General features: G+C 32.0%; 2 protein-coding genes across 7 annotated transcripts; both read right to left on the bottom strand.

The window, feature by feature from the left end:
* Nucleotides 1-442: 442 nt before the first annotated feature.
* On the bottom strand, nt 443-8,357 carry LOC120075299 (uncharacterized). Of its 2 annotated transcripts, XM_090312625.1 has the most exons (4): nt 8,222-8,357; nt 8,045-8,126; nt 6,226-6,706; nt 443-871 (listed from the first exon to the last, which is right to left on the bottom strand). In XM_090312625.1, exons 1-3 carry the CDS (start codon nt 8,234-8,236, stop codon nt 6,264-6,266), a joined length of 540 nt encoding a protein of 179 aa, XP_090168751.1. In that variant the 5' UTR covers nt 8,237-8,357; the 3' UTR covers nt 443-871; nt 6,226-6,263. The 2 variants fall into 2 exon arrangements, with proteins under 2 accessions (XP_090168751.1, XP_038884472.1); XM_039028544.2 differs by lacking the exon at nt 443-871 and having other exon boundaries at nt 6,027-6,706.
* Nucleotides 8,358-18,629: 10,272 nt separating this feature from the next.
* On the bottom strand, nt 18,630-23,325 carry LOC120075391 (Agenet and bromo-adjacent homology (BAH) domain-containing protein). Of its 5 annotated transcripts, none has more exons than XM_090312788.1 (7): nt 22,616-23,302; nt 21,233-21,321; nt 21,035-21,135; nt 20,821-20,943; nt 19,874-20,692; nt 19,549-19,762; nt 18,630-19,457 (listed from the first exon to the last, which is right to left on the bottom strand). In XM_090312788.1, the coding sequence occupies exons 3-7, from the start codon at nt 21,101-21,103 to the stop codon at nt 18,937-18,939; spliced, it is 1,746 nt and encodes a 581-aa protein (XP_090168914.1). In that variant the 5' UTR covers nt 21,104-21,135; nt 21,233-21,321; nt 22,616-23,302; the 3' UTR covers nt 18,630-18,936. The 5 variants fall into 5 exon arrangements, with proteins under 5 accessions (XP_090168914.1, XP_038884673.1, XP_038884670.1 ...); XM_039028745.2 differs by lacking the exon at nt 21,035-21,135 and adding an exon at nt 21,609-21,673 and having other exon boundaries at nt 20,821-20,931; nt 22,616-22,691; XM_039028742.2 differs by lacking the exon at nt 21,035-21,135 and adding an exon at nt 21,609-21,673 and having other exon boundaries at nt 22,616-22,691.
* Nucleotides 23,326-25,859: the final 2,534 nt, after the last annotated feature.

Genomic DNA, 25,859 nt, shown 5'->3' on the forward strand with positions numbered 1-25,859 from the left:
ATCGTGTAGTAATTTATAAAGCGTTCGTTTGGCTAATACTAAACAATCATTTAGATTTTGTTATGCAACCATTTAGATAATACTAAGCGATCATTTAGGTTTTGTTATGAGATTGTTTAGATAGTACTAAGCGATCATTTAGGTTTTGTTATGCGATCATTTAGACAATACTAAGTGATCGTTTAGCTAACTATTACGCGATCGTTTAGTTTTTGTTTAGATAAATTTGTGCTAAATTTTGTAGAATACAATTGATGTTGTACATTTAACTAAGCAAATAAGCGATCGTTTAGATAAATTTGTGCTAAAATTACATATTGTATAGTATAATTGGTGTTGTACAAAATATAATTGGTGCTAAAATTAAATATTGTATAGTGTAAATTTGTACAGTATAATTTGTGTTAAAATTACATATTGTACAGTATAATTGGTGTTGTACAGAATATAGTTAGTGCTAAAATTATATATTATATAGTGTAAATTTGTACAGTATAATTGGTGCTAAAATTACATCTTGTATAATATAATTGGTGTTGTACATAAAAATCGAAGCAAAAGCGAAAATTACATATTGTTTAGTCTAGATGGGCCAGTGCCAGATGTTATCAACATTTATCTACACGTTTTATTGTTATGTCCTGTCTGACCATATCGTGTACACTTGTGTATTTGTCGTGGCTCCTCTCCAATTGAAGGTATCTTGATGGTTTGACGTCGACCTACACTTACTACCTTTTGTGGTGGTAGAATTGGTTCAAAATCTCCAACCCATTCTTGACTGTGTCCGACTGGGAAGATTGGTTCGGCATAAGCAGCAAGCACAAACTCAACTATAAATCGTATAAAGATGCGAAGTAGCGCCATTGATCTACGATTGGATAAACAAATCATTGATAAATGAACGATCGTGTATAAATTACTATGCGATCGTGTATAAATTACTAAGCGACCGTGTATAAATTACTAAGCGATCGTATATAAATTACTACACAATCATTTATAATTTACTAGACGATCGTGTATAATTTACTACACGATCGTTTAGTAAATTATAAACGATTGTTTAGTAATATATGCAATAAGTATAATTTACTAAACGATCGCATAATAAATTACTAAACGATCGTTTATAATTACCAAACAATCGTTTATAATTTACTAAATAATCGCATAGTAAATTACTCAATGATCATTCTAATTTACTAAATGATCGTGTATAATTATTAAACGATCGTGTATAATTACTCATTGTATATATTACTAAACGATCATTTATAATTTACTAAACGATCGTGTATAAATTACTATACGATCGTTTATAATTTACTAAATGATCGTGTATAATATACTACTCGATCGTTTAGTTATACACGATCATTTAGTAAATTATAAACGATTGTGTAGTAATTTAATACTAAACAACACTTATTATGAAAGCAATCTGAAAGAAGAAATCGTACATTGAATGAAGTGTTGAAGAAATCGTTGAAGGAAGAAGAAATGTGGACTGAATCCGACGATGAAAGCTACAAGAGAAAGCTACCAGAGAATCCGAAGATGTTGGGTTGAAACTCTGAGAAAAAACTACTAGAGAACAATGAGAGAATTTTGTGGGGAGTTTGACAACAGAAAGTGAATAATGAGAGAGACGTTCCATTCTCTTCAGAATATTAGTTGGGAATAAATGTTTTGGTGGAATGTTGGTGGTGTATTGAATACACATAGAATGAAGGGCTGAGGAAATCATAGAAGGAAGAAGAAATGTGGCGGTCGGAAGGCTTTTTAAAAATTAGGGGTAATTTTGATATTTCGCATAGGAAAAATATCAGTGATAGAAAAGTTTTTAGGAAGAGGACATTGGTAGAAAATTTTTTGGGTTTTGAGTCATTTTGTGAAATTTTCCTCTCAGCCTCACGGTCACAATTCACTCTCACCTTACCGAATCACGTACGATTCACCTCACCAGTCACCTCTCAGCCTCACGAATCACACACGATTCACCTCTCCTTCGACATTCGTCTTGCCCCGGCGTCCTTCACCCAGTGCAGCCAGAATCTTCAACCACTCCACCGGACTCTTCAAGTATGCCGCCATCTGCCTAAATCTTCAACCACTCTACCAGCGCAACCAGAATCTTCAACCACTCCACCAAACTCACACCCATGGGCCACGATTTCGTTCACTTCCAACCGCCGTCAGATCTATTTAGGTTCATAATTTTGGTGATTTCATTCACTCACACCCTCAGATCTATTAGTTCGCGGTTCGTTCACTTCAAGCCCAGCCGCCGCCGTCTCCTTCCATCCAAGGTATGTCTAAATTCCACTAACTATTTGATCTGTTACGATGAGTATATTTTGGGAGCTACTGTCAGTCATGTTTTTTTAATCGTCTTTGGTTTGTAGGAAATGATTCTTAGTAACTTAGTAGTAGAAAATAGCTCAAAACAATAGTAAAAACATGAAAATATTGTAAGAATTTGACAGCATCAGCTTTTGAGGAAAAATTTGTGACATTTTGAAGAATTTGATAGTAAGAATTTCATTGCACCTTTGAAGAAGAATTTGTGATATTTTGAAGAAGAATTAGCTTGAGAATCTTCATCTCATTCGAATAATTTCTTATAATAAGAGTGATAATTGTGTTAATTCTTTTCATAATTACAATGATATGTAATTGTTATTATTTGACTATTTGTAGGTGAAAATGACTTTATCGAATAATAATGAGTTAGGATGAGGCGGTTCAACTCTAACATCTATGAACATAAGAGAATCAACCCCAATGAATAGTGTTTCAAGTGATAATAATCAATATATACCTATTACATTAGATAGTGATGATAATGAGGATTTGCCAAAACGTAATAAGTTGACATCGGTAGTATGGAACCATTATAAAAGACAAAAAAAAATGATACCACGAAAGCAATATGCAGTTATTGTGGAAAAAAGTTGGGAGGAGAACCTAAAAATGGGACAAAACATTTACATTTCAAAATCTGTTCCTTATGAAGACAAAGGGACATTAGACAATCATGTTTGAGACCCACTAAAATCATTGAGGGAAAAATAATGTTAAATCTAACTTTCTTTGATTATGAAGCTTCTCGAAGAGACCTTGCTTGTGCTATAATTGTACATGAATATCCTATAAATATGGTTGAACACAAAGGATTTAGAAAGTTTATGAGTGGTGTTCAACCGATATTTAAGATGATTTCAAGAACCACGATGAGGAGAGATAATAAAAATTTATGAAGAAGAGAGAATTAAAACAATCAAGTTTTTGGAAAACAATAGAAGCATAGTTGCCCTTACTACGGACATGTGGACTGCGACTAGCCAGAAAAAGGTATGCATGGCAATCACGGCTCATTTTATTGATGATTCATGGGTCCTACAAAGCAGACTTTTGAGGTATTTTAGATCTTTTATGTTATTATTTATTTTTATTTGGTTCCGTATGTAGTTTACATTTTAACACATTATTACATAATACTAGGTTTGTACATGTGCCACATCCACATACTAGATAGTTACCTTCTGAAGCATTAATGGAGTGTATATTTGATTGGAACATAGATCATAAACTATCCACTTTAACAATAGATAATTGTTCAAAAAATTATGCAATGGTTGACATTTTATAAGGAAGTTAGATTTAAGGACACTATGGTTGCATGGAAGTTTGTTCCACATTCGTTGTTGTGCACATATTTTGAATTTGATAGTGAAAGATGGTTTGGTTGTAATTTCTGATGGTATAGAAAATATTAGAGGTACTATTTTTGGACTCTTTCTCTAAAAAGGAAGGAAAATTTTGAAGAAGGAGTTCGTCAATTACAAATTCCATGCACTAAAAAACTAAGTCTTGATTGTGTAACATGATGGAATTCAACATTCGTGATGCTCAAAACTGCTTTGGAATACAAGAATGTTTTTCCTCATCTAGAACAATATGAACCACTATACACTTGTCTTCCTTCAGAGACTTTTTGGAATTTTGCAAAATAAATGTGTGATAGATTAAAACTCTTTTACTTGATCACTGAGTTATTTTCTAGGTCAAGTTATCCAACCTCCAATGCCTTTTTTAAAGATGTTTGTGAAATTAGGTTGGAACTTTCTAAGTGTCTTAGTTTTGATGTTGAGGAGATACAAGAAATGGCATCAAGAATAATTGTTAAGTTTGAAAAATATTGGAGTGTGATTCATAGTGTATTGGCAATAGCTACAGTATTGGATCCTAGGTTTAAGATGAGATTGATCCAGTTTTATTTTCCTCAAATCTATGGATCTCATCATACTGTTGAAATTAAACGTGTTAGAGATCTGTGTTCTGATTTGATGAAGTTTTATAGTTCGAATTCAAGTACATTAGAAGAGCCCCAACGTTCTATATCTACAATTAGTACTTCTTCAACTTCAAAGCGAGATGGAAGTAGTACTTCAACTTCTCTTGTTAATAGGAAAGATCGATATCTCAAGTTTGAAGAGTTTGTTGATAATGTGGAAATGATATTGACAATGTCAAATCAAAACTGGATCATTATTTGGATGAGTCTTTTTTACCGCGATCGGATGATTTTAACATTTTGCAATGGTGGAAGTTGAATAGAGTAAAGTATCCTATTTTGCATCACTTTGCAAAAGATATTCTAGTTGTTCCCGTCACAACTGTTGCTTCTAAATCTGCATTTAGTATTGGTGGTAGACATGTAAGTCTACATCGTTCCCAAATTCATGAAAACTTATTAGAAGCTTTGATGTGTACTCAAGATTGGCTATGGGCTGAAGGTATGAGTTAATATTATTATTTAATTTATTTAATAAACTTGTATTATTTACAATTTAAGATCTAATTTCTTTTGTCTATGTCTTAAATAGATAAGCATACTCCTATAGATGCTAAAGTTTTGGAAAATGTTCTTGAGGATCGAGACCCAGATGATATAAGTTATAAGTTTGTGTATTATTATTATTATTTTAATATTGATTTATATTAATTTGTACAATATTTGTTTTTTTTTTTTTTCAAGAATCATCTTTTACAAAGTTTGATGAAATTTGTTGATGCCTTGATTTGGCTATTTTGTAGCTTTTCTTTAAAATATATGTTGTGTCTTGACTTCTGACTTGTGAACCTTTTTCTGTAATTGAGAACTTTGTTAACTTTGTTATAATGATTATGGATGGATGTTTTAATTATTTAAGTTTAAGTTGAATTTTAATAAGAATTATGGATAATTATAGGTGGATGTTCTAATAATTGAGATTTAATTTTTATAAATAATGAGAATTTATCATTTTAATTACATATTTTCAAATTATCTTTGTATTGTTTTTAATAGAAAAATTGATAATATTTCATTGAAACAAAATTGCATTGGAAATGTTTTAATTAAAAATCCATTGAAAAAATATATTCTATTATAACTTTAAAAAAAATTAAAAAGAAAAGAAAAGTGGAAAAATTTTCCCCGCAGGGAACCCAATCAAAGGGACGGGGATGTCTTCCCCATCCCCGCCCCACCCCGTGGATATGTCTAAGTACATGGAGAATGATTTTTTTTATTATAACAGCTACTATATTAAATCATGTTGAAATTATGACAATTCATGAGATTAGTCGAGAATTTATATGAATACAATAAAACATAAATGGCGACATTATTCAACAAATTTTTTCAAAAGATAACTTGGAAAGCTTATAAATGAATGTGTTACCTACAATAACATTTGAGAAGTTAACATACACAACACATTTGAATGTGACAACTAAGATATATATAATGATGTTTCCAAAAGGGAGAATATATATATGGCACTTTTTTACCGTCACTATGGTTTTATCCCACTGGATTTTCCTAGCAATGTTTTTATTGAGTCAATTATTAAAGTATATGGATGATTTACTATTTTCCCTTCACTAGGTTTTTGTCTCATTGAATTTTTTTTCCGTACGATTTTTAAATTATCTTCTCGTTTATATCTTTATCTTTCCATATCTTATAAACTATATTAAGAATGGTCATTGAAACCTTTAAAATATATAGTTGAATACTAATATACATTGAAGTCTAATATCTTTTCTTCCTACTTTGTTCTTATTCCCATCTTTTATAACACAAACATCTTTTATAAAGAAAACGTTTAAGAGAACTTTGAAAAGTATAATTTCAAAATAAAAACGAGAATTAAATAGGAATAAAGTAATCACCTTATTTAATACGTATAAGAGAACTCTTTAGAAAAAGGCTAGTAGTGGTAGTAATTGTGAGCACAGAAGTTAGGGTCTCCTCTATCTCCAACATATTCATAGTCATAGCCATACTGCCAGAAGCGTTCTTCCATGTCCGGCTCCGGGAAGCAAGTTACGGCAAAATCGGGCCGACAAGATGCGAAGGAACGACATTGGTTGGTGGCGAGCGAGGGAAACATGGGCGGCCTCTGATGATCTTGCTCCAAGGAAGGAAACATGGGGATGTGATTGTGATCAGCACTGGGGCCAGAAGCTTGGATTTGCTCCGGTGGCGGTGGGTTTTGATCGGCGGCAGGTTCGGGTTGCATTTCTTCGACGTCAAGGATTTCGACTCTACGATTCATTTTCTTTCGGATCTTAATGGCAATGTCGGATGGCTTGAATCTTCCGAACACGATCAATCTGTGACGCTCTCTCTCTATCATATGCATTTCGATTGCTTCATCGTCCATATTAACCACAACAATAATAATGTCAAGACTCGATTTTCTGCAACCATCTATCTTCATATTTATTTTGATCAACATATAGTGGAATATTCGAACTTCTAATATCTGGTCGAGGATATATGTCTCAATGTTCAAGTAAGCTACAAATGTTCTTTTTTAAAAAGATGGTCGTTTTTTAAAATTAAATATATAAATACTACTTTTACTTGTTTCTTTTTTTTTGTTATGTAATCTACTTTTTGTAAGTGTCTTAAAAAATCATCTTATAACTTTTTTATTATGAATTAAAAAGAAAAATATAACGGTTGAATCGATCTAAAAATTTAGACTGATTGGTGAAAATAAATTTAATAAAAACTTTATGAACCACTTGTTCAGACACCATGTTAAACCACCGATTGACTAAAAAATTTAAGTTGAAGGATGTAAGTAAATTTAATATGATATTATCGAACAATAACATAAATAATTTGAAGCTTTAATTTTAAAAATTAATTTTCATATAAAACGTTTACATTCCCATATATTTGTCTTTAATTGTTTGAAAAATAAAATTCTTTACAGAAATTTAATTCTTTTGAAAAAAAAATATATATTGAGCTAATATCCTTTCTTTTTCTTTTTTTTTTTTTAAAAAAAAAAATCTTTTTTTCTCTAGAAGAATATACCAATTCAAAAAACTTTAATTTTAAAAAGTAATTTTCATATAAAAATTTTACATTCTAATTTTTTTTCTCATTTTAAAAGTTAAAATTTTTTGAATTGCTACTAAGGTGACGATTCAAACCACAAAAACTGAACTATTTCTCAAAATCGAACCAAATCGAATCAAAAACTCAATGAAATTGCAAGATGCAGGGTTCGATCCTGTTTAAAAAAAATTGGAAACCGAATTAATTCGATTCGATTTCAATTTTAAAAACCGAATTTGAAACCAAAACAACTATATATATATATTTCAAAAAAAGAGTAAAACCGAATTTAAATCAAACCATATATATGCAGTTCGGTTCGGTTTGGTTTCAGATATAGAAATTTTAAAATTTTTTGTTCGGTTCGGTTTGGCAACCGAACCAAACCGTTTCTACCCTAATTGGTATCTTCTTCTAGAGAAAAATATATATATATGTTTTTTTTTTTTTTGGTAAACAAGAGAAAATAATTATTTGCTCATAAATTTTTCTAAAAGAAATTATTAACAATCTGTAAAGAACTTTATTTTCAAACATTTAAATAAGTGCAGATTATATTTTTTTTTTTTTTTCATTAATTGTTTTCTAAACAAGGCATTTGATTAATTCCGTTTCTGAATGAAATAGAAACCATACCTTTCATTTTCAAGACAATCCTCCTAAGTTTCCTGCAACAAGCATTGCAGTCAACATTGATTTTCATCACCATACAGAATTGCTGCAAAAAATTTATGTAAATTATTAAAACCCCAATAAAAATTTTAATTTGCTTCCTCCAAAAAAAAAAAAAAAAAGTTTTGGTTTATTGCTTGCCTTCAGCTCAGACATGAAGTTGGGATGAAATAAAGGAGAATTGGTGGGATGATTTTCCTTGAATTGGAAAAGTTGGAGTATTTTTGTTTGGATTTTATATATTTTTTTGGAGATGAATGGAATCTGATTCTTGTTTGGGTTTGGTTTGTTGAGATATCTTTTTGGTTCTTGACTTTGAGAATTTTTACTTTTTATGCAAACTTAGCATTGCTTCCTTCATCTGCCTTTCTCTTTGCATTGCCTTCATGCAACATCCTTGAATAACCCTATTTTCTTTTCCTATTTTATTCCATTTTTATTTTCCAAATTAGTTCTAGCTCGTGTCAAATCGTACATAGCTCAATTGACATCCGAATGTTAGTAATCACGAGGTCAAATCCTTCTACCCAATTGTACTAAAAAAAAGTTCTAGTTAGTTCAATCTAATGGACCCATTTATGTAATTAGATACATATGGCCTAGAATTGATTTGATTGACTAACTAGTTTCATCAAAAGAGTGTAATTGATTGGACCAAATGGTGTCATTAAATACAAATCACATCATCCTAGGATTAACCTATATCATAATGGTATAGTTTAATGGCACTTTTTGGAAGGTCAACATGAGATGGTATATCCCCACATCCTACATCTCATCGGTTTTAATTGTTTGTGGGTTCATTTTCAGAATGTGTTTCGTATCTCACGATCATTTTCCGGACATAAAAGATGTTTTGTTAGGGACAACGACCCTCAAACTATCTCCACAATGGTATTTTTGGTTTCACCCCAAAAGGTCTCATACCAATGGAGATAGTCATTCTCACTTATATACCCATGATCCTCCTCTTATTTAACCAATGTGCGACCTTGGTCCCATTCCCAACAATCCTCCCCTCGAACAAAGGACCACCAAGCCTCCAGTCATCCATCCGTCTAACTCATATCTAGGCATAGAGTTCAACCATGGATCACACCATGACTACTTCCAAGGCTCCACTTTGGTGGCATTCCCAACAATCCTCCCCTCGAACAAAGGACCACTGAGCCTCCAGTCATCTATCCGTCTAACTCATATCTAGGCTAACTCCTTTTCACCCGAGCATACCACCTATCCAATAGAGTTCAACCATGGATCACACCATGACTACTTCCCAAACTCCACTTTAGTGGCATTTCCAACATGTTTGGTAGAAGTATAGGACGGTATCTTATACATATTTAATTATTTATCTCTCTCAGATGTAAATTTATTTTTGAAGGTTTCATGTTTTCTCTAAATCTTCAATTTTTTGAAGAGTCCATTGATGTTAGTTTTTCAAGGATTTATGGTATTCACAAAGTGTACAAATCTTTAGAAAGGTTTGTCTTTTAGAAGATTTTAGCCTCCAAAATGAGGGATGACATTCTCTATTTGTAGAAGGTCAAATGGGATGGAACATATTTGATTGTGAGTCCATTGTCATATGGCACAATTTAATTTGATCGATTGATCTCGTAAGATACACACGCACATGACATTTTTACATTTGGCTTAACTTATGTCATCAAGTGGTCATAATGTAGTTTGATTGGACCAATTTGTGTCATTAGATACACGTGACACAATCTAATTGGATTCACCAATGTCATTTTGCAGTCATTTTTAGAACTATGATATTACCTACTTATATATAATTTATAATTTGGTACGTCATTAAATGATATATTAATTCATACTACGATAGTAATAGAAATGTAACATTAGTTTCTTTTTCAATTTTACATCATTTAATTTAATTTAGTGACATGTTAATTTGCAATCCATTTCAAAGTAAATATATAATTTTGAAATTTTTTAATTAGCTAAAATTTCTCTATTGACCAATGTTCCATGTTTTGTAGTGCCTCTCCCACTCAAAATCATCGTATTTGAATTTTTTAAGTTCCAAGTATTTTTTTTTTTTTTTTTTTACAAATGTATCGTAATTAAAGTGTGGGGTTGAGGAATCGAACCTCTGATCTCGAGGTCGATAGTACAAGCATTATGTTAGTTGAGCTATGTTCATGTTGGTAAGTTCCAAGTATTTTGCGAAAAAAGAAAACAGGGTTACAAATGCATTTAATCCTAGTGCTTGATAGGAAAACTAATAAAAAGAACTATCTCGATCACGTTTGAGAACTTCCCTTATTTTAGGTGGATCCCATAACTAATTCCGATTAACTAATTGATAAGCAACCCCAAGAAAGTTAAACTGATTTAGCTTGGAAAATTGATCGATGATCAAGAAGAAATGAGAACTGGTTCATAACTTCAAGATTTCGAACTCTCCACAATTTAATTAATCAAACTGGATTGAAAGTCCTAAAACATGCATTTTAAACAAGAGAATACAAAAGAAAGCATAAAGCTTGAGTAAACTCTAAGAAAATTTCATTCAAATTCAAAGTCTTATTACAAAATGTTAAAAATACATAAGTATTTATACTAATTGGAAAGGCACTTTGAACGGTCACACCCTTTCACCTAATTGTCTAAATTCATCTAACGCCCTTTCAATTACCTCATAAATATAAATGCATAAAATTAAATTGGTACATAATTTATTACATAAATGAATCTGAATTTTAGATTATTGCGACTTTTGGATAAATTTTGATACATGAAAGGATGCAACTCTTCAACTATATTGGAAAGCTTAGCTTGGAAGTAGCTCATTTAATGCTTGAGCTAATCATTACCAATTATTTTCTTATCATTCTCCCTTTCTTTAAGAAGATTCGTTCTCAAATCTTAAGAATCTCCTTGTCGAGCAATTTGTATTCGTCATCTCGAACTTTTGAAAGAAGCTTGAATGGCTCGTCTCCTCCAAAATCAAATGTGAAACTTCTTCGCAGAGCATTACACTCCAATCGTCATTGATCAATATTTTCAAACTTGACTATGTTCCATGGTATCTTTAATGAAGCATATAAAACACAAGAAAAATAATAAGGAATGTTAGATGGAAAACAAATTCCAATCTCATGATTTTCCTCACTTGAATATTTTTCTTCATATCCACTATTTGTCGTACTCTCTTCTCTTTCTTTGGTCTCCAATATCTCACTTTTCTCTATTTTCCACATTGTCTTCATTTTTCACCGGAAGGTTTGTTTTGGTCTCATTCCCAACACATACTTCAAATAGATTCTCTCCCTCCACAACTACTTCACATTTTGATTCCTCTCCCAAACTTTGGTGATTACCCTCATTCATCTCAACGACATCACCATTGAAATCGCCCTTCTCGACTTGAGAATCATAGTCTCCATTCTTTTGAAGTGGTTGATCATCTTCAAGCATTGGACAATCTTCTTGACTTGGAATAGATAGTGTGAATTGATTCTTCCTTATTTGCTTTTGCAACTTCATCTCTTCATTCAATTGAGATATGTAACCAATTGAATTACATAACTCAGACAAACTTTCTCGAATATTCTTTCAAAAACTACCATTACTATTGTAGGTCACATGATGATTCCTTCTTTTGTTAAACATATCTATCATAAGACTTTGAATACAAGTCTTAGTATTCTTATAGAAACTATGCAAGAATTTTCAATATAACTTAGAATGTGAATAGTCGTAAAATCTCAAAGTTTCTTTAAAAAATATGGAAAGATGCAAAAGACAATTTATTTTTCCAATTTTTCCAATAAGTATACTAAATAAATGAAAGAAATAAAAGAAAATGAAAGGTCAGAAGAAAACAATAAGACACTTTTCTTTCTTTTTGTTCTATTTTTTATTTTTATCTTTAAAAAAAAAAACATACAAAATAGTGTATGAAGCAAAAAAAATGAGAAGATGAAGAGTCAAAAGAAAGATGGAAATAGATGAATTGATTTAAAGAAAGAAAGGTGGTATGAAAAGGAAAACAAGTAAAGTTATAATTTGTTTTGAGCCAAACCTCTAATACCAAATTATAAAAGGAACTACTTCAATCACATTTGAGAACTCCCTTTATTCCAGGTGGACTCCCACAACAATAATAAGAATAACCATGATTAACTAATTGATACGTAACCCTAAGAAAGCTAAATAGATTTGGCTTGGAAGATTGATCAATGATCAATAAGATATGAGTATTTGTTCCTAACTTTAAAATTTCGAACTCTCTACAATCTAATTGATCAAACTAGATTGAAAGTGCATTCTAAACAGAAGAATACAAAAGAAAGCATAAAGCTTGAGAGATTTAACTCTAAGAAAGTTCCATACAAATTCAAAGTCTTATTACAAAGTGTCAAAAATACATAAGTATTTATATTAATTGAAAAGATACTTTAAAAGAACACACTCTTTCACCAAATTGTCTAAATTCATCTAACGCCCTTTCAACTATCTCATAAATATAAATGTATGAAATTAAATTGGTACATAATTCATTAAAGATGTGAATGTATCTGAATTTTAGATTCATTATGACTTTTAGATAAAAAGTTGCATTTTTATGCATGAAATGATGCAACTCTTCAACTCTATTGGAAAGCTTAGCTTGGAAGTAACTCATTTAATGTTGGAACTAATCATTACCAATTATTTACTTATCAAAAATGCATTTTTCGTACTATTAGATAATATATAATTAAATTTACTTTTACTTCTTAGTTTTTGAATTAATTGGTAATTTATTAGTTAATATATAATTAAATTTACTTTAACCTATTAACCTAAATTTTTTAATCAAATTGGTGATTTAAAATATATATATCTAAATAATTTTTCATTAAACGTTTTTCTTTTCCACCAATTATGTGCCTATATTCAAAGCACCCTATAATGCTACCTCAAATGTTGGAATGTACGACAAGTGACAATTTGGCACTATGCGACAACTAGTAGCACAAAAGATTAAGCTAACTAGATCATATAAAGACAAACATGCTATATTGATTACTTTATAGTCAATGAAATACACTTAGACAATTTAGTGATTTTCAAAGGTATCATTAAAACAAGTTATTTAAGATCTGTTTTATCTCACTCACTTGTATTCATAGAATTAAATTTTTATCTACAAGTTTTCATGAGTTCGACATCAACATGGAGATGAATTGATATTTTTTTTTGTATTATAGAAAAATTTATGAAGCATAAATGAAAAAATGAACAACAAACTATCATTAATGTAAATATAAATAAATAATAGGTATGCTAACTTTTTAAAAATCATAAAATGTTTATTTATTAATTTAAATTTATTCATTTATTTTTTTTTATAGTTTTTTCAGAAATATTTATCGGATTTTTCAAAAGATTAAGACTTCGATATTTCCACCGAAATCGACATTCTAAACATTGCTTACACCATCAAATTCTCATTCAATCCATCCTTATTTTATCTAGTTAGCCTACTCTTCTTGTTCTATGTCTAGTCTAATAGTATTTTTGTTATTTCAATCCCTCTGATATAAATCGTAAATTCAAAATTGAAAAGTAGAGAAAATAGAAATTTTTTTAGAAAAAATATCTTTTTGATTCTTGTATTTTAAAAAATAGATATATTTAGTCCCTTGTGTTTTAAATTGATCATTTTAGTCACTATGTGTTCTAAAATGTGTTTAAAAGGTCTCTCTAATAAAAAAATCATTAAATTTATATAGAAAATTATCTAAATAACTGAGGGGTAATTTCAAAAATAAAAAAAATAAGAAAAACTATTTATATAGAATAACAAAATTTTAATCTTCTTTGATAGAGGTTGATAGAAGCTGATAGAAGTCTATCAATGTCTATCGGTGATAGAAACTGATAGAAATATATCACTGATAGATGTTGATAGAAGTCTAATAATGTCTATCAGTGTTTTTTTGCTATTTTTATAAATAGTTTGACATTTTTTCTATCGATGAAAATTTATTGGTAATTCTGTTCCAATTAGGTTAATTCATCTCCTTGGTAATTCTGCTCCAATTAGGTTAGATTTTCATTTCTTTTTTTGGATTGTAAACAATGTATTGAATTTCTTCATGGATATGTCAATAAATTTATGAAGTAATATCTTCAATTTCATCTCTTGTTCAAGAATTCTTTGTACATTTTTTGAGTTTTCTACTTTTCTTTAAGATTAATTGCAATCTGAATATATGCTTCTTTGAATCAATTTGAATTTCTAAAAGCATGTGTGGGGATCTTTATCTTTTAAGCATGTATAGCCAATATTCTTAGTTTTGTTATAATCTTGCTTGAATGTGTTGCTTTGAATGTATTCATATATAAGAATGTCTACCTAAGATCTACTAAGTGACAATAGTTAATTGTGTATTTGATAGTTATTCCAAGAATACATTAAGTATTAGATTCAAAGATTATTTTGATTAATTGAATATGGCTATCTTGACGATTAATCGACACAATTGAATTCTCGAACTTAATGCATATGTTTTCTATTCTATATGGACACTATCGAACCCAATAGGATTAGAAGCATATAGGTTGATTAGAGTAGGTCCTCAAACTTTAATGAATGTTTAGAACGCTTTCTTGATTAGATTTTTGTTAGCTATCCCCCATTGTAGAGGTTAGCGAGTCAAGCGAGTAGTTGTGTGCATAATTCGATTGCATAATTAATTCGTAAAAATCAATGATAGAAATTGCATTGAATGTCTCACTTGAACTAGAAATGAGATTGACCAAACTTTCTTTACATTTATTATCTGTTTTTTAATTTTAAGTATGTTTCTCGTTTTACCAAAACCCCTATTTTTATCGCTTTTATAGTTGAACTTAGCTTTAAAAAATGATTAGAAATAAGTTTTTCCATGTATTGACCTCGTACTTACCACTTATGCTACTTGTTAGTATAAAATGAAGGTTTCGGTAATTTATAAATATTTTTGTTTTAATTTAGAGTCGAATTAACGATATCGATTTCGAGCTTTGAACAAAATCTCAATAACTAACTTGGACTGATAAGTTTGAAAAAAAAAAAAAAAGTTTATTTTTAGTCTTTGCTGCCTCTCTCTTCTTTTTCTTAGCTTTCTCCATCTCCCTCTTCCTCCCTCTTGTTCTCTCCCTTCCTGCTTCATGGACAATCACCAAAGTCTTCAATTCCCAGAATGGAAAGTAATAGATTAACGGTGGCTATGGAGAAACACATTGTTTTCTTGCATAATTGATTAATTAATTGACGTTTTGTTTTTGGTTTTTAGATCCTTTTTATATCCTGGAGAGGGAGGAGAGAGAAGAAAACAAGATACTTGATAAAGATGAGGATGAAAGCTTTTTTTATTTATTTTTCTTTTAAGTTTAACCATGGAGACGGATCAAGGAGGAGAGAGAATAAGAGAGAAGAAAATTATCAGAAATAGTGTGTTTAAGTTTTTACCTTACAAAATTAACACCATCTTTGAAAATTTGTTCAAATAGTTTTTCGTCTATCTCGAACAAGATCGACCACCAAGATTTAGATTAAAAAATTAACTTTTTCTATCTTATCGATTGTTTTGGTCGGGGCCTTTTAGTACATCTCGGAGGTATTACAATTTTATATGATCTTCCAAAATCTTATACCAAATTTTATATATTTTAAATTTTTCTTAAAATATTATAATCAAAATCTTACGTAAATTTTTAATTTTTAACCCAATTTCTAATTTTCAAATTGATTTACCAATTATCCAAATTAATTTTTTTACATAGATTTCAGCAAGTAATTTTGATTTTTAAATTTTTGGGAAAAAAAAAGTAAAATATGAAAAATATATAAAATCTCGGGCAAATTAACACCTAGACTAGTGAATTCTCCGGCAAATTAATCTTGAGATTTTATATATTTTCTTGCCTAAAATTTATTTAGGTAATCAAGGGTACTATTTTTGACAATTTTCTCATAATTTATCATGTGACAAATTCTTCTTTCTTTTTATATGTGTGGGATGCATAGAGATGAGTGATGTTCGAGATGCACCTAAGTATTATCGTTGAAAAAATAGTTTTTTCCAATTTATCTTACTACTTCAACATCTAGTCAATTTTTTTATTCAAATTTAATGATTCTTTTTATTAGATAGATGTCTCATTCTTGAAAATTCGAAGACTAAAATGTTCGATTCAAAACATAAAAGATCAAAGATATCTTTTCTACAAAACAAATGGACAAGAAAAGATATTTTCCCAATTTGTTTTTGGAAGCTAGGAGTTAAATAAACACAAGAAGCATTTGAATTTGGGTTGAGAAAGAAAGTTTATAATTGGATGGGAGCATTAGGTGTATAGGTGAGTGGAATGTGGGAAATTTGAATAATTGAAATTAATGAAAGAGAGAGAGAGAAGAAAGGGTGTGGAGTTTTCAAAAATGGCTGCCCAATCCTTGAGTGTGTTTTCTATTTATTCTTCTCTTTGACTTTTTGTCAACCAATGCTTTGTATTTGCACCTTCCCTTTGCTTACATTCCTCATCCTTATCTATTCCAAACCAAATTCCATCTACCTCACCCTTTCTTCTCCCAACACAAACACCATCAAAATCCCTACACATACCACCCATCTCTTCTTTAATTTTAAGTTTTGGAATTTAATTGCATATTTGGTTCTATAGCCCTATGGTTTCTATCATAAACTTGTGTGAAATCAAGCTTCAGAGTCAACAAAGTCAAACGATGAAACGAAACCGCGCGTTGACAAAGATAGAATAAGTCCAAGAATCAGACTGATTCCCTAAATGCTTTTCTGGATTATCCTCAATGTTCCGGCTATTCACAGAACGTGAGAAGCAGATGAATAATCATCCACTTCCGAAAGAAATCGAAGAATTTCTCGAAAATCTTACAAGATCTATTCATTCTTTTTTCTCTGACAGATGGCCAGAACTTCACATGGGTTCGAATCCTATGGAGGGCTTGCGGCTTCTTTTCACTATATTCGAGCACTCCAAAACCTATAAATCTTTTTCTATCACCCGACACAACATGTTTCTTCTTGGGATGAAACGATAATATTGCCCAGGCTAGGACTACTCCATAAAAATCAGCAGTCGAGACCAATTACTTCCCTTCCGGTTGCTTCCAAGTTGCACTTCAATCTTGTTCTCAGCTACAGGTCTAGTACTCAATGGTGGATCCAGAAATTTTATTGACTGGGACTTTATAGTCAAAGAGCTATTAAGAAAGGAAAAAACTCAGAAAATAAATATAAGGAATGGGACTTGAACTTAGGTCTAGATGGAGTTATATATATATATATATATAAAGAGCATAAAGTTCAAGGGGCTCCCCCCTCTCGAGCCTATGCTAAATCCACCTGTGCTAGTCCTTTAGACGAGGCTCTTTATTTTATAAGGCGGTTCCCTTTATGGTTTAGAAATTTGTGGTTGAATGACTTTTATTTGTTTGTTAGTTAGAATTAGTTCTTGATAAAATCTTTCTAAATAGTCCCCTAATTGTAGGGACTATTTATGAATTATCAAATCATATAGAACTAAATCTTAAAACTAGATTATAGTCTAACATTTTACAAATGGTAGGGATCAATTTTACAATTTAACCTTATTTTTTATGTTATGGGTTAAGAAAATGAACACTCAATGTTACGCTTTCTCAATTCAAGTATATGACTTAAAAGATATTTGTTAGTCTAAATTTGTTTGTAGAAGAACCATTTTCTAATTTAATTTCCAAATGAGGTAATTAATGGGTTTTGTTTTGACCAAATTCTCAAAACATTAGCAATGTGTCACTTTCATTATAGAAAAAACGATTGAAACAACAATTATATGACTTGTTATAGATAAAGTACAGATATACATTCTTTCAATAATTGTAATCTCTATGGTTTTAGTTTATTGATAATTTATTACCTTAAATATAGATTATTTGGTCATAAGTATAATATACATCTCTTAGTTTTAAAAATCGTAATGTTACCTTGATATTTCATAAAGGTTTCAAAAATATGCTTGGAGTAAAATTCATAGATATATGAATGATATAAAATGAAAATACGAATCATCACACAATTTTAAGTTACCACTAATTTCTATTCAAATTTCTAAAAATAGTCAAATTATAATGATAGTGTTAAAATCTATATAAAAAGTCAAGATAAAATTTCAACTAGACATATTTTATACCATTTAGTATAGTTATAATAAAACCATTGATTGTTCTATATGCTCAATCAAAAATCATTATTATAATAATAGTGCTTGCCAATTAACACAATTTTAAATTGAACCCATAACCTCTTAACCTAGTCGATGGTTTACTCAACCTCTTCTTACTCAATACTCATCCTCAAAAATCAAGTAAATCCAACTTTACTTCCTCTATTCATAATTTATAACCATTTTTTTGAAGTAACATTCACATATAGTTGGCAAAATTTAAGCGTACGCAACAGCCTCTCATGTTTAGACCGTGAAACACCTCCACAGCAGAAAGATATAAAGAAAAAACTGAGATGAATTTAACTGAATTTTTGCACTAACATTAAAAAATGATGGCCAAGGATGGAAGGCAGTGCTTTGTAATGCCATTAGGTTATCTTTTCATATACAAAATAGCATTCAGATAAGAGATTGGACACGAGACTCGACTCCCTAAGGTTAACATTAGCAGAGGTTAGCCCAAAAAAAAAAAAAGTAAAAGTAAAATACAGAAGAAAGCATCAAATAGATGCACCACTCTATATAAAACTAGAATAAATTGAACTTGTTAACAAAGGAAAGATCAAAAAAGGCACAATCCCATGACAGTTCCTATCAAAATCAAATCATCTTGACATTACCAAGCTTGAGAGAGGAGGCACAACTGATGAAGTGAAAAGAGAATCCCCCAGGTACTTGCAGTTATCATGATCCATTTTCATAGAGCTTGGAATCATAAAACTTTCACAAGGACTGGAAGAAGCTAAAGGGGAAGGAGAGGATTTACTCGGTAACAAACTGCTGCTACTGGGTTGGCTTCTTTTCTTTGAACCTGTCCACCGCAATTTGGTGAGCAAACCATCTTTGGAGAGATCTGGAACTGTGCATGATTCTTTAGCCTTATCACTGACGGAGTTTGGTCGAGGTTCACTTAATTGACTTCGATCTTCCCCTGGTTGTTTGCGGTCACAAATAGCAACTTGGCTCAACATAGTTGATACCTTATTAGGAAGGCCATCATTTGCAATGCGGGACATAATGGAGGTTGCAATATCTGGCCTTTCTTCCATATGCATCCACCGGTTTCCTAACCATTCTTGGGAATGTCTCAAATCGTCAGAGCCAAGTATCAATTCTTGCTTTTCACCTGAACGTATATCGAAATGCAAATTAGTTATCAGAATTGAGAGAGGATTCTTTTTTATGTAAAACATTTTACATCCTGACATGATACAAACCTGGCAAGTAAACTCGCAACTTGTCTCCAGAATCCTTCCGAACTATAATTCCTTCCCACCAACCATCATGCCACCATACATCAACAACTGTCCCAACATTGTAAACCAAGGCAGCTTTGCTGCCCTTACTGGGCTGTGGACGGATAACCAATCTTCCATTGATGCGTAGACCCAATTGATCAGCGGCCGCAACTCTTGATGCTGAAAGCCATTCCTGCAATTATTTGAGAAGTCAATATTTAGAGGCAAAAAACATCTAATTCATCTTTAAAAGTTCAGACAATTAGAAGCCAAAGAGAACAATAATCACCAAAAGAAAACATACCACGAGCTTGCTAGATTCATCATCAGCATCCTGAAGATCGTGATATTGCACCTTGACCTTGTCTCCACGCTTCTTGATTATTGAAGCTCTGAACCAACACCCTCTAATACCACTGTCCTGTGAGAGAACTTCAATCTCCGATGCTACATCAAATTGATTTGAAGAAGAATTGTTCATCTCCTTGCCTATAAAAGTTTTAGAAGCACAACCCCTTTTGGGACTGAAAACAACATCACTGCTTTTTAAATCAACAATGTTGTTGCCTGAACTGCGCACATCAAGAGGAGTCGTCGTGTTTCCTGGCTGTCTCTTCTCAGCATTTTGCAAGTCATCATTTCTTGAGCGTCTAAGTCTCTTTCTAGGTCTCATCTCAGCACTTGTGTCATCTTCTGACTGCTGAGAGTGGGAGTGGGCTTTTGAAGAAGAAAGATCATACATATATCTGAGTATTTCTTGCTTCCAATAGCCTTTGACCTGTGTGATATCAAAAGGTTTGATATTATCATTATCAAATTGCTTCTCACATACATATGGCTCCAGTCTAGTATGTTTAGCCTCATTCTGAAACTTCTGAAAATGGTGGGGACTGAGAACAGTCGCCAAGCCATCTATGCATTCAATACTGAGATCTTGAAGACAAAGAGAAAAGAAAATCTCTCTGTCATTAAAATTGCGGGGCAAAACAATATCAACCTCATCAATTTTGTGAAACCATCGTACCACAACCATCCTGTTGCTTCTAGAGTCCTCATACATATCCTCCAAGTATGCAACAAGACGCTTGCCTTCCTCGGCTAAGACATATACAAAGTCATGAACCTGAAACATTATGAAAGAGGATGCAAGATTAATAGAAAAGCGAAGAACGAATAAACAGAAACTTCTTTGATTCACTGTTCTGATTGACAAAAAGGGATGTTAAAGAAAAAACAAACAGAACTACTTACCGAGATCTTAACACCATTGCGACTGAATGATGGATAGTGTCTTCGCTTTCGCTTACAAGTCCAAGGGCATCCAAGCCATGAAAAATCTCTGGTGTATTGACCCAGTTTTATCTGTTGAACATCCTGAATAGAGAATTAGGAATCAGGATACCCACTTGAAAACCAAACAATAAATCATGTAGATGGAAGGAAAGAATCGTTATATGATAATTACATCAAGACAAGGGTCCTCAATTAATCTTTTCTCCGGTTTAAATATACTTGTACAGATCCAAGGGGCCATTCAGAACTTGCAAGCTTTGCGGCTGCAGAATCCTAAATGTCTTGCCAATTTTCAAATACTTGGAAACCAGAACAAACCCAAATGGATAGAACATAGGACCTAAAAGAAATAGATGTCTTAGAGATTTACCTTCTGAGGTCCAGTGTTCGATGGGCAAGCATCTTCACCTTCTATTTCCATACGATCAGATGATGGTTGTGATGTTTTACGTTGGGAATCTGTAAAAAGAACAAATCATTGCATCGATTAAAACACTCTGTTGCTCAGAAATCGTGATAAAGAGTAAAACGGATAAAACACGTGAAAAATTTAAACAACAGGAAAATACTAGACATGTAGATGGATGAACTGGAAACCAAAAGACCAGAACAAATATGGTGCTCGAGAATTTAAAAACTTTTATCTAGCAAACAGAAAAGTTTCGTTGGGAAAACCCCAGAAAACGAAAACAGCAAATATTAGCAATCAAAGATACATAACAATTTTGGCCATGAAAGATCATAACCTATAAATGAGGCCAAAAGTATTCCGATGCTTCAAATCAGCCCTTTAAATTTTGAATAAGAGTGCCTGCAGCCCAGATAACTGTCAGTTCACAAGATCACGAACACCAGAAATCCATGGAAGATAACTAATGGTACTGACGAATCAAAAATAGCCAGATGAGAAGAAAAAAAAGGAGAGAAGAAGAGAGGGGGAAAAAGCATATGAGATCAGATGAGGCCAGAAGTAAAATCAAAACAACGGTGATTTTAGGAGATATGGATGCAGAGTGGCTTGTCAAAGGGTGCTAAAAGCTCAAAACAAACTCGATCCACTGGATCCTAAGAATACACGAAGACAAAGTCCTAACGGGGAAAATCAAGGTTTCAAGTTCTTCAGGAATGAAAAACCCAAAGGAGAGAACTTTCTTAGAATTCAACAGAGCCCATCAGAACAACAAAATGAAACACACGCGAAGACGAACAAATCACCCATTCCCCAACCACATAGATCGGGTAACAGGAGGACGATGAAGTACAAAACTTTCCCTCTTCATAGCACCAAGCCATCAGACATGATGATACAAAGAGCGGTTCCAGAGAACCCTCAAATGAACTGACCCCCTGTTTGGCTCTGGAAAAAGTTCAACCTTTTACCCACCCAAGATCCCACGGCATTCTTCAGCTGAAAGATAGGGAGGGGAAGCGACAGAAACGAGATCCGAAAACTAAAATAGGATGAAGATAACAAAATTGATGGTGGAAAATGAAAAAATAGACAATCCCTTCAATAATCCATTATAGATTATCTAGATCTAAAGAAACGCCCTCCACAAACCAAAAACCAAAAACCCCTCACCAACTCAAAAAGAACAAAACCAAACACCAAAAACGGAAGACAATAAACTTTTTTCTAAAAACAAAACGAAAGAGGTCGAGAAGAAGAGGAGAAGAAATCATAAGAACTGAGGGATGAAAATTCCATGTAGAAGAAGGAGGAGGAGAAAGAGAGAGAGAGACGCAGTAGTACCAGAAACAACAGAGCTTAGCCATTCAACGACCTCTCTGCGAGACTTGAGCTTCGTGAGCGATGAAAACAGCCCCAAAGAATTAAGGAAACGATTCTGCAAAGCATAGTGATAAGACATATGCCTCAAGCTCTTCTCTTTCCCCACAACGGCCAGATCTGAGGCCCCATCGCCGCGCTTCAAGTAATAATGAACCTCTCTTCTCCCTCTGTCACTCGAGACAAACACCTCATACCAGCTCACAAACCCACATGGCGCTGCTGCAATCGTCGTCCTCTCCGGCAGTGAAGCAGCTGAAGCCACCACCGACAACCTCTCCATATTATAGAGAAGGGTCGGATAAAAAAACGGTGAAGGAGCAACCGGAACACAAATTTCAGCTGGAGTATTTAAACCACACAAACGTAGGCACCTTGGACAAATCTGAAAACCCCGGATTCAAAACCTTGGAACAGGAAATAACAGGGGTGGGGGCAAAAACCCAGAAAGAAGAATTGGAATAGCTCTGTTTTGAATCCTCTTCTTCTTCAATTATTGTATAAAATTAAAGAAAATGGATTGGGAATAAAGTAAAACCTCCGGCAAGGAACTCCGGCTTCTGCCCGGAATATATATAAGGAGGGAGAGGGATTGGGAAAAGGCGACAATGGAAGTTTGAAAATTTATCGAAATGGTAGAAATAGAATAGCAGAAGCTAGGGTTTCGAGATTGCGGATTTAGAGATAACGATGAACGGCCAAGATTGAATCGACGAGGATGGCGCAACGAAATCGCGCGTATTACTTTCAGCTTACGAAATGCCGAAAACGCCCCTGCAATATGAGAAAATTACGATGAGAGCCTAAGCGTGTGAGGTAGGGTGTCACGTGCGGTTTCGAGGGTTTTGGAGTGGTGCGGACAGGTGTAGCTTAAGAAATATAGGACCGGCTTTTTGAAGAGAGAGAGGACCGTAATTGCCGGTGAGGAAAGGGAAGACTCGCTCTTTGTGATCTGATTCTCTTCTCTAGTTGTCAATTTGTGAATTTTGTTTTAAATATTTTTTTTTTCTTTTCTTTTTTTAAAATCTAAAAAAGCTCTTGAATTTTAAAAAATAGTTCATATAGTTGCTATGTTGGTTTTTTACTATAATAATAGAGAGTTTCTTTTACTTTTTCTTTTCTTTTTGTTTATATAGCAAATTTATTAACTTACAAAAAAAAAATGAAAGAACTTATAAGTAAATAAGTAATTAATAATAAATAATTTTGTGAAAATTAATTAATAAATAATTAATAACCCGTAAAATAAGCAAATTACTTTGTTCTAAAACTAAAAATTTAATTATCAATTAATAAAATTAGGCAATTTTCTTTTCTTTCCTTTTTTTTCCTTCTTCAACTTTCATTTCTATACTAAAAATTTATTTAAGGTTAAGTTAGGGAAAATATTTCTAAACTTTATATCTATGTCAAAATATTCTCAAATCTTCCAAAATTTTAAAAGTGCTTCTAGATTTTCAGAAAGGGTTGAAAAATAGTTAGTTTTTCTTTTTTATTGAAATTATGTTTTGTGTCAAAAATATCCCTAAACTTAAAAAAAAAAAAAAAAAAACAAATAAACAAACTAATCTTATGGTCCGTACATGAACATAAGCCTTTTTACTTCTTTATTCTCTTTTTTTTCTCTCCTCTCTTCTTCAATACCCTGTTACTATAATTTTTTTTTAATTATTCGACATTTGTTTGTCGAAAAAAATTGTCTAATTCAATTAAAATATATAGACTATAATAAAATAGAAGCACCAAGGGAACTTGGGACTTAAATTTTTCAACAAATTTGTACGTTGATAGTTGAGTGTTTGATAATAGTTGAATATATCTTTTTTGTATTTGGTTATTTATACCTTTGGTAAGTTAAGATTTTGATTTTAAATTTTTTGAGATTTTATGTTTTTGCTCAATGTTTTTGTTTATATTTTGATTAGTAAGAAGTGGGGTAAGAATTTGACAAATAGGAGAAAAATGGGAGTATATGTATGGAAAAAATTATAGACACTAATAGGCATGGATAGACTTCTATAGTGTCTATAAGTAATATTGATAGACAATACTCGCCAACATATTCAAGATATTTATTTGTTTAATCTTTTTTCATATAAGTTTAACTCCAAATAAAAATAAAATGATCAAATACTTCTATTATAGGATAAAATGTTCATTCTCTCCAATGAATACCTTTTCATAGTCGGGAAAATAAAAGATATATTTGATTAACCAATTATTAAATACAGTGTGAAAACATTATAGGGAAAACTATTGTTTTAGTCCCTGAGTTTTTAGAGGTAGGTGCGATTAGTCCATGAAGTTTCAATTTGGTTATTTAAGTCCTCCAATTTTAGAAAATAGGTTTAAAAGGTCCTTATTCCCATTTTATACCTTAAATAAAATTTTTAATTATTATTTTAAATACTTACATGATTTTTATAATTAAAAAATAAAAATAAAAATAAATATCCTCTCCCTTCTCTCTCCCCTCCCCTTCCTCCACTCTCCTCCTTCTCTCTCCGATTTTTTCATCGACAACTCCATTAAACTCACTGTACTCCTTCACCTTCATCTTAGCCATCGACTTCGAACTTTCTCAATCTCCCCCAACCAAGTTGGTTCCGTCCCAATTTCCCCACCGCCGTTGATTAATTGTCTCGAAACACGCCGTAAGTGACCGAATGCAGGCATGATGGACACTGCCTGCTTCGAGTTCACACACCCATTGCGGATCACTGCAACTTCACAATCATTAATGAGAAATAAAGATTTAAGGAAGCAATTTGGGTCGACCAAGAAAGGGACGAAAGAGAGAAGTGAAATGGGTTAGCTGAAAGATTGATTTGTTTGAAACCCAAATGAAAGGAGAAGGAAAAATGGAAGTGCAGTGAAGAAGGAAGATGAGAAAAAAGAAAGGGTTGGAGTTTTATACCAAATTACAACGATGGAATGTTAATTTTCTGTGTTTGGTAAATTTTACAATGATGAAATCGTTAGAGTATATCAGCAAGCACCGGAAGCAACATTCTAATTCATTAATTTTGACAGTAACTAAAGCATGTTCATCAATCACAAGAGGGTTTGAAGTCATACCTTTGTAGAACTTCTTCGAATCTTATATGAACCACCTCAAGATCTTCCTCAATATTCTCTTGGAGTTTTAGATTGAGTTGTGGAACTCAAAATCAGCTTGATGCATGCCTCAATTCCACTCCAATCTTCT

The sequence above is a fragment of the Benincasa hispida genome, chromosome 4 (assembly GCF_027475165.1).
Source record: "Benincasa hispida cultivar pf3 chromosome 4, pf3_genome.v1.1, whole genome shotgun sequence".
NCBI classification, from domain to species: domain Eukaryota; kingdom Viridiplantae; phylum Streptophyta; class Magnoliopsida; order Cucurbitales; family Cucurbitaceae; genus Benincasa; species Benincasa hispida.